At 50.8% G+C, this 14,055-nt stretch overlaps 1 protein-coding gene and 1 long non-coding RNA gene across 3 annotated transcripts; both read right to left on the reverse strand.

Moving 5' to 3' along the window:
* Nucleotides 1-6,098: 6,098 nt before the first annotated feature.
* On the reverse strand, nt 6,099-10,404 carry ZC3H10 (zinc finger CCCH-type containing 10). 2 transcript variants are annotated; one of them, XM_021708819.1, is made up of 3 exons: nt 10,052-10,404; nt 9,505-9,568; nt 6,099-8,104 (listed from the first exon to the last, which is right to left on the reverse strand). In XM_021708819.1, the coding sequence occupies exon 3, from the start codon at nt 8,047-8,049 to the stop codon at nt 6,742-6,744; it is 1,308 nt and encodes a 435-aa protein (XP_021564494.1). In that variant the 5' UTR covers nt 8,050-8,104; nt 9,505-9,568; nt 10,052-10,404; the 3' UTR covers nt 6,099-6,741. The 2 variants fall into 2 exon arrangements, with proteins under 2 accessions (XP_021564494.1, XP_008048735.1); XM_008050544.2 differs by lacking the exon at nt 10,052-10,404 and having other exon boundaries at nt 9,505-9,644.
* Nucleotides 10,405-10,998: 594 nt separating this feature from the next.
* LOC103251930 lies at nt 10,999-12,213 on the reverse strand. Its single transcript, XR_503753.1, has 4 exons — nt 12,151-12,213; nt 12,012-12,036; nt 11,600-11,622; nt 10,999-11,329 (listed from the first exon to the last, which is right to left on the reverse strand). It is a non-coding gene; the product is annotated as an uncharacterized LOC103251930 (long non-coding RNA).
* Between the last annotated feature and the right edge of the window lie 1,842 nt (nt 12,214-14,055).

Consider the following 14,055-nt stretch of genomic DNA (forward strand, 5'->3'; position numbering starts at 1 on the left):
GTGAGCAGCTGGGGGCTGGCCAGGGCGGTCGGGGGTAGCCGGGGGCTGGTCCCCCGGGCTGGAGCCGGGGCCCTCCTCGGGAGGCCGCTCCATTGTGCCTCCGGGCGGATCCGCCCGACCCGGAGCCCAGCTGGAGGTGGCCGGGTCTTGTGGCCAGCTCCCCGCGGCAAACCGAGATCCCCCCTGGATGGGGGGGAGGGGACTCCTAGCCACGCCCCCTCTTTCAGGCGGGCTGGGTTGGTCCGCGCCGCATAGCCCAAGGTGGAGTTAAAAGGTAGAAACTCCTCCCCCGATCCGCGGGGAAGGGAAGGGCTTCGGACAGGCAGGGCCTCCCTGATTGGGCCGGAGTGCCGCGATGGGCGGTCTGGGATGGCGGGAATCGGAAGACAGGGGCTGAGGGGCGGCCTTCGACGGGCCGCAGAGAGAGCCAGGCGCGGGGCCGCGTTTCAAGAGGGGAGGCGGGGCCGAGGGCTCTCCCACGTGGGACCGGAGTGCCCGAGGCTGACGTCACGCGGAGCCGCGCCGCCAATTACCGAGTTTTGGAGAGAGCTCCGGTTGCGAAGTTGGGGGTTGTGGAGGGCCAGGATTTCCTTCCATTCATTCGGCCGGCCCGGCAGGGTTTGGTCTGGGATTGCTATATGTTCATTTGCCAACTTTCCCTAGTTTTCATACTCCAAGTACACTCCTTATCCTTCAGTATTTTTCCTGGCTGCCCTCACAAAAGGAAAGGAAAGGATCCTATTTGGAATCAAAGTATTCGACCCTGTCTGTCTCGTCACCAATCCCTTACCTTGTCTGTGCAGGGGAGAGTCAGAGGATTACAGAGTTAAATAATCTAGCCTTCAGGGAAAGAAAAAAAAGTGAGCAGGAAGTGAGTCGTTATTTCTTTTTGGAAATCTCCAATTAGTCTAGCATCTCTATCATCTATGGAGGATGAATTAAGACTAAGTTGGCTGGTGGAGGGGCGCTCAACTGCAATGGAAATTATTACATTTTTTTCAAGAGTTTCCTGACCCTGAGGAACTCCTAGGATTCTAAAATAAAGAATCAAGAGTAGTGAGGCAATTCCGTTTTTATGGCCTGAGTTAGAAGGAGAGCTTGCCGAACAGGTGCAGGTCCACGTCGTTCTGCATAGGTTTAGGAAAGAAAAAGTGCAAGGTACAACGATGATTGTTACTTGTCAGCTAACTGGCCTTAGAGGTGCAGTGCTGTCCGAGAACCTAGGTAACCAGACTAATTGGAAGCTGAGGGAAGGGTTGGTCACAAGATAAGACTTTTTAATGCAGCATACATGGGGCGTGTTGTGTTATTCTGTCCCATGTAGCAGGGGAACTAGGGTTGACTGTTGTGGAGACTAGATCTGTAGCTGATAAATTTTATCGGGCTCTGCAGGGCATAGATTACATCAGACTCTTTCATCAAAGCTGCATAAAGCCTGCCCAGGGTCCCTCCCTTAATCTGAAATATTCTCACTTCCCTTTCTCTTCTTCCCTAGGGCTGGCAGTATCTAGATGGCTTCTCTCAGTTTGCAGAACTGGGAAAGGAATACTTTTCTATCTGCTTCCTCTATTATCCGTACTCCCAGAGATGAGCAGGTAGAAAAGGGAAACAGGTAACTTGGAGGAACTATGCATGATCTGCTCACCAACTGATGCAGAACTACAGCAGGAAAATGCACCAACGTTCTGAGGGAAACCTGTCTATAAACTGAAATTTGCAAACCACTGGAGCAGGGGAGGAGGTTCCTTTCTCCCTTTCTCGCCTCATCCGGTTCAGACTCCTATTTCAGATGTTACATGGGGGACGAAACCATCCTCAGGAAAGTCTCGTCCCAGCTGGGGCCCAGGAGCCACAGGATCTGCAGCTGCAGTGCAGTTACCCGCACAAGTAAACAGGGTGGGTCCCCTCCCACTGACAATTCTGCTGCCCAGGTGCCACCTGGTGGTGATAAGCAGTAAGTGGCCAACAGGAAGGGATGGCCATTAGTTAGAGGAAGTGTCTTACAGGGTGGGGCCTGAGAGAGAGAATACTTCCTGGACTTGGCAACCTGCGTTCCTACCTCGACTATAATTGCCTCTGTTTTTTTTCTTTTTTGAATTGGAGTCTCACTCTGTTGCCCAGGCTGGAGTGCAGTGGCACGCTCAAGGCCACCGCAGTCTCAACCAGCTGGGCTCAGGTGATCCTTCCGCCTCAGCCTTCCAAGTAGCTGGAACCACAGGCATGTGCCACAATGCCCGGCTGATTTTTTATTTATTGTAGAGACAAGTCTTGAACCCCTAGGCTCAGGCAATCCTCTCACTTCCATCTCCCAAAGTGCTGAGATTACAGGTGGGAGCCACTGTGCCTGGCCTATAATTGCCTTCTAGAGGAGGCTGAGGGTCGGATGTAGTACTCTGGTCTCAGCCATTCACAAATATGGAAGGGGGCAGCAGGATTTGGGGAAATTTCTTCTGTATTATTTATTCCTTGAAAGTTACTGCCAAGTAGTGGCCCCATTGTTGGTTGGCTCTAACATTAGAACTTTCTTATACTAAGACTGGAGTCAGACTGCCTGAAGAAATTCTTGGCCCCATTCCTTCAGAGTTGTATACCCCTGGGCAGGTTACTGCTTAAGTCTACCCTCTCCTCTCCAAAATGGGTACAATAATAGCACCCACTGTGTCAATGAGATGTTGCACATGAAGTGCCAAACACAGGGCTTTGGCTTATTAAGCACTCAATAAATGCTAGCGATTTAGAACTCTTTTTATTTCCTGTGCAGCAAACAGGACACTTCTCCATTGGACAGGCCTTCAAATATTTGAAGACATCTATTGGGGTTCCCTTCAGCCTTCTCTTGCCAGGTTTTTCCCCCCCAGCCACCCCACTGGTTTGTCAATGGCTGTCTTTAAAAATTACACTTGAACATAGGATACTCAGGAGTGGTTCTAAATAGACAGAACACAGAACTGTTATATTTACAACCCATGACTAAGGCTCTACTACTTTTATGGAGCTCCTAGAGCAGGCTTTTTTTTTTTTTTTTTTTGAGTTGGAGTCTCACTCTGTCGCCCAGGCTGGAGTGCAGTGGCATGCTCATAGCCACTGCAGCCTCGACCTGCTGGGCTCAGGTGATTCTGCCTCAGCCTTCCAAGTGACTGGAACCACAGGCGTGTGTCACCATGCCCGGCTGATTTTTTAATTTATTGTAGAGATGAGGTCTTGCCATGTTGCCCAGGCTGGTCTCGAACCCCTGAGCTCAGAGAAAGTGCTGGGATTATAAGCATGAGCCACCATATCCGGCCCGGCTCAGAACAGGCTCTTAATATTTATAAACTGACATATTGCAGACCAATATTTTTTTGATAGCTCGTTGAAAGTCCCAGGTTGTTATCATGTGAATTACTGCTAATATGGATCTCCACATCCTTCCTCAGATAAGCTCAAAGCTTTATCCCTAAGCAACTGTTTAAGGCGAGAGTGCTCTAGTGTTTTAGACCATCCAAGTTAGACACCTTGAATATAATTTAGCACTTCCTTGTGTTACTGTTGTTAAGTGGGCTGTTTATGTTTTTATCCAAGTTTGTTTTTTTCTTTTTATAATAAAATATGGCCCTTGGGAATATCACTAGAGACCAGAGATGTCTCTAACATGAATGCACTGATCAACACTGACTAGGTACATACGTTCAGACTGATTCCAACAAATGCTACTATTAACTGTCTACGGTTTTTTTTTTTTTAATCTGCAATTATCTTCAGGTGAGCAAGAGGAGAGCAGCTCCTGGAATCTGGGAACTGGCTTGACAGACAATCTTTGAAGCTATTAGGGTTGACCTGGTGCTCACAGCTAGCCCACAAGTTCTATTGGAAACAATCTCACAAAACACCAGCATCCGACAAGGCCACTCAGTGACCGGGATGAAGCGAGACAAAAACCAAGACCATTTTGTTTAAGCACAAAACAAGGTCAGTGTGCAAACCACAAAAGAGCAAACAACCCCCTTCCTGGCTAATGAGTGGCTTTCTTACCAATTGCAGCTTCAGCCTCAGCTCTGGCTTGCCTTCCTTCTAGATAAGACAACCACAAAATTATCCTTGCTTCCCTTAACAGCACCCAATACAAAAGACCACCACCCACTTTCTCAAACATTCCACCAAAATCATTTAACCAAAGTTCAAGTCCTCTCAGTCTTTTCTAACACCCTCTTGCTGAGACACACCACGATTCCAGAACAGCGGCGCACCTGCGGCCTCACTGCAGTGAGCATTAAATGCAGCTTGTTAAACTACGGGAGTATTCCTGGTGGTCTTTAGCTGGAGTGAATTAATATGACATACGATGTCTAATTTCCGAAATCTACCTCTTTGGAGCTATTTGGCAAGGAGGAAATGAAGTTCATCAGCATTGAACTGAGAATTCATGTTGGTATCTATGATTACACTACTCTCCAAATGCTCATAAACCATCTCTTTTATCATTTTTTAAAACTTAAAATATTTTTAATTGTAGAGATGAGGTCTCGCCAATTTGCCCGTGCTGGTCTCGAACTCACAAGCTCAGGCAATCCATTCGCCTCGGCCTCCCAAAGTGCTGGGACTACAGATTGAGCCACCGAGCCTAGCCCTCTTTTATTTTTTGAGTTGGAGTGTTACCCAGGCTGGAGTGCAGTGGCACGCTCATGGTCACTGCAGCCTTGACCTCCTGGGCTCAGGTGATCCTTCTGCCTCAGCCTTCCAAGTAGCTGGAACCACAGGCAGGCACCACCACACTGGGCTAATTTTTTTTTTTTTTTGAGTCGGAGTCTCACTCTATCACCCAGACTGGAGTGCAGTGGCCGCTCCTGGCCACCGCAGCCTCGACCTGCTGGGCTCTGGCGATCCTTCTGCCTCAGCCTTCCGAATAGCCGGAATGACAGGCATGCGCTACCACGCCTGGCTGATTTTGTGATTTTATTGTAGAGACGAGGTTTTACTGCCCAGGCGGGTCTCGAACCCGCAGGCTCAGGCAACCCACTCACCTCAGCCTCCCAAAGGCACGGGATTACAGCCTGCGCCACCAAGCCCGGCTCTTGGCTAATTTTTGATTTACTGTAGACACCAGGTCTCACCAAACTTGCCCAGGCTGGTCTCAAACCCTTGGGCTCAGACAGTCCTCTCACCTCCACCTCCTAAAGTGCTGGGATAACAGGCGTGAGCCACCGTGCCCAGCCCATCTTTCAATAATCTAGAATTGTGCCAGAAAACCAACCTTATTAATGTGTTGTTTCTAAAATCCACAAACAATAGGCCCATTTTTTTTCTTTAAATAACCACCTTGACTTAGCACACCATTTCTGATCCCAGGTAAACTGAGTGATCAGACATAGCAAGAGGTAGCAGGAGGTATGATCGGGGTAAACACAACCCAGGATCGCTCTCACTACTCCCAAATCCATTGTCCCATTAGACTAGATGCCCGAGTTGTTTTCTCTACATCAGCCATGAGCTGAGGATGAAGTGAGGTGTGGATACTGGGACCCCTCACCTTATTGGCCCTTAAGATTTAAAACCTCTGGTCCTGTGAAGACAGAGGAAAGAAAGGGATGAACCCTGAGGCTTGCGTCCCCAGAAGACCTCCCTTTTCCCAGCACCTCCCAAGCCTTGAAGGCTTAAGGAATTGGCCACTGAGGAAGGAGTGAGGTAGGAGGGACACTAACTGCCATCACCAACTCAAGAGGTGACTTTCATCTGCCCTACTCTGAGTAAGTGAAGGATCTGGCACTCACATAACATCCTATCCCCATTTCTCAGCACATACACCCTCCTTAGTACCTGCCCCCTAAATGACCCTAGGAGCCCTGGTTACTAAAGCAATCTGGGAGAAGCACACACAGAGAGCAGAAACAGATGGGACTATTTTTAAACTAGACTTGGTGGCTCCGATGTTCTTACCCCCACAGAGTGCTTTCCCCAAAGCCCAGTTTGGTCTTGTTCTGGGTCCCTACCCTTCTACACCTGCCCCTATCCAACTTACCCAAGCTATGTAAGGGTGGGGTCTTTAGCCCATCTTGGCTTAAGGTCTACTTACTGCCCCCAACTTCCACACAGAATATCTAAGCAAATTTTCACTGCCTCCATTTGTTAAAAATAATTGTTCTTTTATTTCTTTGGAAAGTAATGGGCCCTGCCCTACGGATTTCCAGGCCAAGCTAGGGTAATGAATGCTCCCCTAGTCTTTGGGCTGGAGTACTATGGTCCCGGCCTTCCCAGGGCCCAGGAGCAGTTCCTGTATCGTCCAACCCAACCAACTGGGAGCCAACTGTCTACGGGTTCCCATCAGGCCTTCTGTCCTGGCCACCTACTTCCCGATCTTTCCTGGCTCTCCCTCTGGCAGGGTATTGTTTTCTTCCAAAACCGGTGGTGGAACCTGTGCTGTGCAGAAGAGGACAAGACCAGGACGTCCCCAACTTCTCATAAGAGGACACAGCCTCTCAGTCAGTCCTTCCTCTCTGCTGGCTTCAGTCTGCACTCCTATGCAAGCCTCCACTGTGAGGCTTGAAGGAAGATGGACAAGAGAACCCTCGTAAAAGGGAGGTGAGCGAAAACACACCAGCCCGACCCCTCCTCAGGACATGCTTTCAGAAGCATACTCCTTGTAGTCTCTTATCCTCGCTCTTGAGGGAGCCCTTCAGACAGGGCCTTGGAGGGCTGGGTGAGTGGGCAAGAGCCCCTTGACCCCAGCCCTGGGAGGCTAAACCAGGGAAGTGTCCGTTAGCCCCATCAGTGTGGCATGGCTGTGATGCGCATGCTTTGGGAAGCGATAGGGTAAGTCACCATGGGAGTGGTGGTATGGCTCATTGTGATTCCTGCCAAGGGTTGGGCCATCGATACGGCCACAGGGGCCACAGGAGCCACAGATACAGCTACAGGAGCCATGGAGACAGGTGGGGGTGCCATTCCCTGGGCAATTGTTTGAGCCAGAGCAGCTGACAGTGGCGTGATCTCTGGGTTCAAGTGTGGGGGTGGGGGTGGTGGAGCAGCAGGAGGTGCAGCATTAGTTGGGGGAGCAGCTGGCGCTCCAGCAGGGGCCACCAGTTCTTGCTGGGACACAGGACGAGGCTGTAGAGCCTGACTGCTGAGAGTAGTGTGAGTCTGGGCAATGCCATGGTTAAAAGTGGCAACCGTGCCCACAGTGGGGGCCAGAGTCTGCTCAGTTGCTGGTGCAGTGGAGCTCAGGGTCATGACCTTGGCCTGATTGCGGAACTGAGCATTTTGTTCCAGCAGTACCTCATTGGTGGCCAGCAGGTTGCTGACCTGCTTCTTTAGCTCCTCCACCCGCTTCCTGAGCATTGCATTCTCTTCTTCTAGCAGCCTGCACTCCACCCCTCGGGAAGGAGCCAGACTATATTCGTAAGATTCAAAGTGGGGGCCATCAGGAGGGCAGCATCCACCTCGCCGGCGCTTGGGGCCTGGCTCATGGTCCTCAAAGCCCCTGTCAGGAAGGTCATAGATATCGTAGAGATCGTGACGTCGTCCCGGGGGCACTGAGCCTGTTGAGCCCCCACAACCAGTGCCTCCTCCACCCCGAGCATCGAACTCAAAATCCCGCTGCAGGTGACGGAACTTGCACTTCGCTCCTCTCTGACAGTCCCCCTTGAGGAAATCACGGCAGATAGGGACCTCCTCCTTGCCATTTGGTAAGTCAGCTGGTGAAAGGCCCAGGCCAGCCGCTACTTTCTGCCTCAGCCGAGGGGGAAGCTCTCCTGTCTTCTTATAACCATCCTCATCCTCCTTGGAGCCATGGATGAAACGGCAGTTTGGGCGGCTACACTCCTTGTTCTGGAAGTCATGGCAGAAGATGAACTCATTTTTGCTCACCCCCAAGTTGGACACCTCACTCATGTCTGGGTGACGGTATCGACAACGCTTGCCTCGCTTGCACACATTCCTCAAGAAGTCTCTACAGATGGCATCTGAGCTGGCCCCACCACTGCCTGCCCCTGCCCCACTGGCCTCCTCGCTGCCACCACCTCCAGGGCCTCCACCGCTGCTCCCAGTGCCATTGGCATAGCTATCCCGGTCAGGCATCCTGGTCTCCCCCAACTCAGGGCTTTCTTCTTTCTCTTGCCACTCTTGGTGACCACTAAAAAAAGAAGAGAAGTATATCAAACAAGAGTCCTCTAGAGAGATCCCATTCTTCCCGACTATAAGGCAGATGGCCCAGAGGGGCAGTGGCTTTGGAGGCAGAGAATCTAAGGAATAAGAATTATAGCTGAAATGGCTGACCTGTCAGAAGTCCCACCCAGGCTCTTGTGCACCTGGTCTGGGTCAGAATGATTCACACTTGCCTGGCTAACAGAAAAGGGAGGGAGTTAGGGTGAAGCCACCTCATCTCATTAATGGTGATAGGCCAAGGAGGGGGCAGGGAAAGAATAGTGTTGGATTTTATTTTCCAAGTTGACCTTATTAAAGTTGTGGAAGTGAAATTAAAACTGCTGCTGGTATCTAAATAGGCTGGAAGGAGACTGGGAGTAGTGCACAAGATGGGCTGCTTAGCTATTCGGGCTGTGGATGATGGGACACTGGTAACAAAACCCTCTTCCATGTCCTCTCAGGGGAGCGTTCTGTACATATCAGATCTCTAGAACCCAAGAACTCCTGGGTGAAAACACTGGTGTTACCAGCTTGAAGGCACTTCCCAAGCCTGTCATTTTTTAGTATTGTCTCCTAGCCCATTAACACGCTCAGCTGGAACAAGGTGAGAGGTGAGCCCCTTCATTTCGGGGGAGAAGTTGTAAGTTGGAATCTCTACTTCTAGGCACCACTAACCCAGGACAAGACCATTTGTGACAAGGCCAAGGTGGGAAAGAGTTAATTTCACAGACACAAATGACCTTTCTTTCCCCACCCCCCACCCCTTTTTTACCCAGCCCCCCATGTGAAGATCCCACTGACATCAACCTACACTATTCCTCACCCCATAACGATCCTCTTTATTTATAGACTCCATAAAAGCTTTTTAAGTCTCCTATTTCCCAAGACAGCTCTGGAATGTCACTCCACTGCCCTGGTTCTAGCCCTCCCCTCTCTCCACCCCAATAAGACTGGGAGGGAGTCCCTGCTACCACGTGTGTGACCGCCCAAACCCTTCCTAGACGGTGTTCAGGCTCCCCCTGCTGTTGAAATAGGAAAACTTCAGTTTCCCCTTAAGCATAGGGAATCTTCCCTGAATTCTTTGGCCTTGACCTATCCCATCCCACTGAAGACTTTGCCTTCAGATCTCCCTAAACTGAACTGACCAGGCTAGAGACCACCGTTTCTGTAAAGAAAGAGGGAGGGTCCTCTCCCTCAAAAGGGAGGTAGTCCCAGAATAACAGAAACAATCAAGGTAAGAAGTGTTATAATATGCAAACTTCTACTGAGGGGAATGACCAGGTGAAGAATAAATGCCCTCTATCCAGCCTGAGCCACACTGCAAGTCCCATCAAACGCAGATTGCTAGACACGATGTTCCGCCCCACCCAACTGTCCCAGAAATGATACCTGAGGTAGCTCAGGTGAAGTCCGGGGCTCCTGTGGGTCTCCACCTCCACATCACTGCTGGGTTCTGAACAAGAAGAAAACAGAGACTTGGGTGGGAGAAGGAGTAAGAGTGGAGAACTATGGGGTGGTTGTCACAAGAATGAAGTCCGGGCCAGGCGTGGTGGTTCATGCCTGTAATCCCAGCACTTTGGAAGGCCAAGGGAGACAGGATCCCTTGGGGCCAGGAGTTCAAGACGAGCCTGGTCAACATAGAGAGACCTGGTCACTATTTACAAAAAAAGAAAAAGAAAAAAGAATGAAGTCTAAAAAACTGGCAAAGCTCTGGCAACTTCATGATTTCCTTAGGATTCAGACTAAACTTCTCCACCTGTCAAGGGGAGACGTCGCCAGTAAGGCGAGTAAGCGACACAACTAACTAACTGGGAGGGTGAGCTGGGAAACCAGCCCTGAGTGAACAAAGGGTGAGGGGCGCCCCGCCTCGGGATGAGGGAGGGTGTGGGGTCAGAGCCCGGCAGAGGGCTGGAGCAAGGAGCGCCGAATGGGGAGCCTTACAAGGGCAGCCTGACAGTGCAGTGGGCTGGCACATTACACTTGGGGGCGGTGATTATGACGCTTCCCAACACCCTAGAGTTTGAGAGAAAAGTCCGAGGAGTTTCCCCGAAGCAAGTCTCCTCGCTCGGCAGCTTCTGTGCAGTGCCACCGTGGCCCAGGTGAACAGGATACCAGGGGAGCGCGAGGTGAAGCGAGGGGGTGGGGGGCACCAGGTGACACCAAGCTGAGGGGATGGGCAGAGCTGTGACGTCACGGAGCTGGCGTTTGCTCGCGAAGCGGGGTCAGTCAGACAAGGGGCACTGACTGCCCCGGGGTGTGAGGAAGAGCCAGCTCGGTTTTGGGGGGCCTCGTGCGGCCCGGCTGAGCCCAGCCGCTGGGCCGGCCCGACTCCTCCCCTCCGGGCGCGGCCTCCACCTAAGCCTCCCGCCTCCCTCCCCTGCCGCCGCCGCCGTAGTTGCTGCTGCCGCCTGCCGGTCCTCTAGCTTCGACAAAGAGCCGCCCACCCTAGAGCTCTTCCGCTTCCTGCGGAAGAGGCGACGCTCTACCCACCAGACCCGGAACTATACTCTATGGTGGGCGAAGGATTTGTGCGACAAGCCGCAGGAAGTTCCCAGCAAGCTTTGCGCGTCACCATGGCAACCCGACTCCAATGCACCGAAGAGCCCAAAAACCGGTAGTGGCCTCTCGGAAAGCAAGGGTGGAGCCAGCATTTGCCCCAAACTTGCCCGCGCATCTCAAAACCGCCCCCCGGGGCCACACTACACCCCTTCCGGTTCTAGCTGACGTCGACCACACCGCACAACCCGGGCTATTGCCAGCATAGCTTTCTCGACAATCTTCCACAGCACAGATAGCGTGACAAGTCACAAACTATACTGATACAAAAAAAAATCCCCCAAGGGATGGAACCATAAAAAACACATAATAGACGAGACAATTCGATTCTTCAGCTAAGACACCAGAAGAGATGATTTATTGTACACTCGTTACATTCGGCCACAACTCAACACAGAACTAGTCCAGAATGTCACAGGTTCAGGGCCAAGGACCAACGGGAACTGTTTTGGTATGATGAGCAAGGTGGGTCTCTCAGAGGCGGTCTTGACGATCGGATGGCGTGGAGTTCTAGATTCCTGGAGAGACGAGTTAGACAACTTGTACCAGCGTCCCGAGCCTCTGGCATTCCATGTTTCTGCTTCTGTGGCCTCCACGGGTGCACAAGCGAGAGGTTTACTTGGACCTCTGCCTCATCTTTCTTCTTTTGCGCTTCAGCCTGAAAAACAGACACGGGAATACAACTCTTGTCCTCAAACCAGAGTTGTCTTCCCCTCCCACCTTCCAACATGCACACGCGGGGTGGCAAAAAGAATTAAAAAACCACGGTTCTATTGCCTCGTGTTCAGTCTCTGGCCCAGGGAAAGAAATCCTCTTATACGTTTCTCTCCTAATATCCTTTTAGAATTCCAAAACAAACGTTTCTCCTAAGTTTTGTCCAAGGCGCACTCCGCTTCCCTCCTCCTGGGTTGGCAAAGCCTCAACGTACCTGCGCATTCGCTTCTTCCTCCACTAGAAACCGAGCACAAGCAGCAAAGAACAACAAAAATAGATCAGTCTCGTTAACAGGCTTAGGTAGAGATACCGAGTGCACCGTTTAGAACCACACAGGTTAACCAACCAATTATAAAGGACTGGTCGCAGCAAATCGCATTAATAATTTAGACACCCTCACTCAACATTAAACTCTAATTCCGCCCGCTACCGCTTGCCCTCTGTAGCCACGGTACTTAACCGCTACGCCCCCCTGCTTCTCCACCAAACTATCCCTCTCCCTCCTACTAGCTCTCGGGAACCCTTCGGAACCCACTGGTTTGGGAACCATGGCGGACTTCCCTTGCCTGGGTCTCCCCTTAGTCGCCGGCTACTATCTCCCAGGCTCACTGCTAGGGAAAGCTCACCTTGGCCCTCATAGTGCGGAGGTTTCTACGGGAAAAGAGAAAAAGATTACAGTTAGTTTGCTGCGATGATGGCAAGCGCAGAGTTCAGATGTCAGCGGATTGTACGCGGAATCCAAACACAGGCAGCACCAGCACTAACCTAAGAAGATGGCGCTAAGGCCGAGAGAAAGCCGAAGTTCCGCCTACTGCCTTTTAGTGGAGCTCCCGGTGTCGTCACTTCCTCTGCCCCGCCCTTTTCCCCAGGGGTGGGGCTGCCCAGAGGAGTAGCAATGGATTTCCGCCTCTCTTAGCAGATAAGTGGCTGAGCTAGTACTTCGTATTCGAGTTACCAATTCCTCCCCCCTTTTATTATGAGGACACTGCACTAACGTGTAACGATATTTCCATTATCGGACCAGGAGGCGCGGTTGGGAAAAGGATGGCGACTTCCGCCTTCCCTCACATTGCTTCCTGGGAGATGCAGTTTCCTGGCGAAGTCCTCCATTTTGCTACGTATAGGTGCGGACTGCACAAAATTCTTGATTTGTTTTCCTGGTTTGCCTTATTTTGTAAAACCAATTGCTGCAGGATGATTCGACTTGGAAGCTTCTGAAGGTCCTAAGATTGCAACATAGAAGGATGTGAAGAGGGGAGTCGAAAAAGCTGCCATGCCACAAAAAGAGACCCTTTGGCTGTGTAACAGCAATTATTTTTCCTGAAACTCCAATAATAAAATAACTGACTGTGGTCTTTCCCTGCAATGCCTTACGTAAAATGTCACTAGAGATTGATTCCTGTCCTCAATGCATCATTTGTTCAGAAAATGCTTCGGTGATTCTCCAGGGGTGAAAAATCGAACCAATGGACAAAGAGAAAGATGAGCTAAATACTCTCCAGGGAAAGTATGACTTTTAGCGTTGAGCTAAAGGACTTCCCAGTCTCACTGTATAGTCAGGTGAGAACCACAGGAAAACAAGCAGATTCCCTGCTATTTGGCTACAGGAAACCTGAGTTATGGAGGATGAAAAAGAATCCAACGCTGAACCATACAGACTTCATCTTACTGTTTAAACTATAAAAGATTGTGTGAGTGAGTGAGTGTGTGTGTGTGTGTGTGTGTGTGTGTGTGTGTGTGTGTGTGTGATAATCCTTTTCTGGCGATTTTTTTTTGAGTCGAAGTCTCATTCTGTCGCCCAGACTGGAGGGCAGTGGCATGCTCACCGCCCCTCCGCAGCCTCGACCTGCTGTGCTCCGGCGATACTTCCGCCTCAACCTTCCAAGTAACTGGAACAACTACCACGCGCGGCTCATTTTGATTTATTGTAGAGATGAGGTCTCGCCAAGTTGCCCAGGCGGGTCTCGAACCCGCGGGCTCAGGCAATCCACTCACCTCAGCCTCCCAAGGCGCGGGATTACAGGCTGAGCCACCGAGCCCAACTTATTTTTTTATTTTTTATTCACCAATTTGCCCAGGCTGGTCTCGAATCTTGGACTCGGGCAATCCTCTCGCCTCTGCCTCCCAAAGTACTGGGACTACAGGCTTGAACCACAGCGCCCAGCCAGCAGAATTATTTTGTATGGAAGTCCATAAAGATGTAAACTGTTGATTGCCAACTGGATTGTAAACTGTATGAAGAAAACTTTTTTTTTTTTTTTTTGTCAGAGTCTCACTCTGTTGCCCAGACTGGAGTGCAGTGGCCGCTCCCGGATCTCCTTCCGCCTCAGCCTTCCAAGTAGCTGGAATTACAGGCACGCACTACCACACCCGGCTAATTTTTGATTTATTGTTGCCCAGACGGGTCTCGAACCCGCGGGCTCAGGCAATCCACTCACCTCAGCCTCCCAAAGTGCTGGGATTACAGGCTGAGCCACCGAGTCTGGCTGAAAAAAACTTTTTTAAAAAAATAGGCTATTTTTTAGGCCAGGCAACAAAGTGTTACTTCATCTCAAAATAAACAGATTATTTTTTAGGGCAGTTTTATTTTTTTATTTTTTATTTTTTGAGTTGGAGTCTCACTCTGTCACCCAGACTGGAGTGCAGTGGCCGCTCCCGGCCACCGCAGCC

This window comes from Carlito syrichta, unplaced genomic scaffold (assembly GCF_000164805.1).
Source record: "Carlito syrichta isolate Samal-C Ts95f unplaced genomic scaffold, Tarsius_syrichta-2.0.1 Scaffold149354, whole genome shotgun sequence".
Taxonomy (NCBI): domain Eukaryota; kingdom Metazoa; phylum Chordata; class Mammalia; order Primates; family Tarsiidae; genus Carlito; species Carlito syrichta.

Bases quoted from the DNA above. Each gene is read 5' to 3' on its own strand.
- ZC3H10 (XM_021708819.1), bottom strand. From the start codon at position 8,049: ATGCCTGACCGGGATAGCTATGCCAATGGCACTGGGAGCAGCGGTGGA.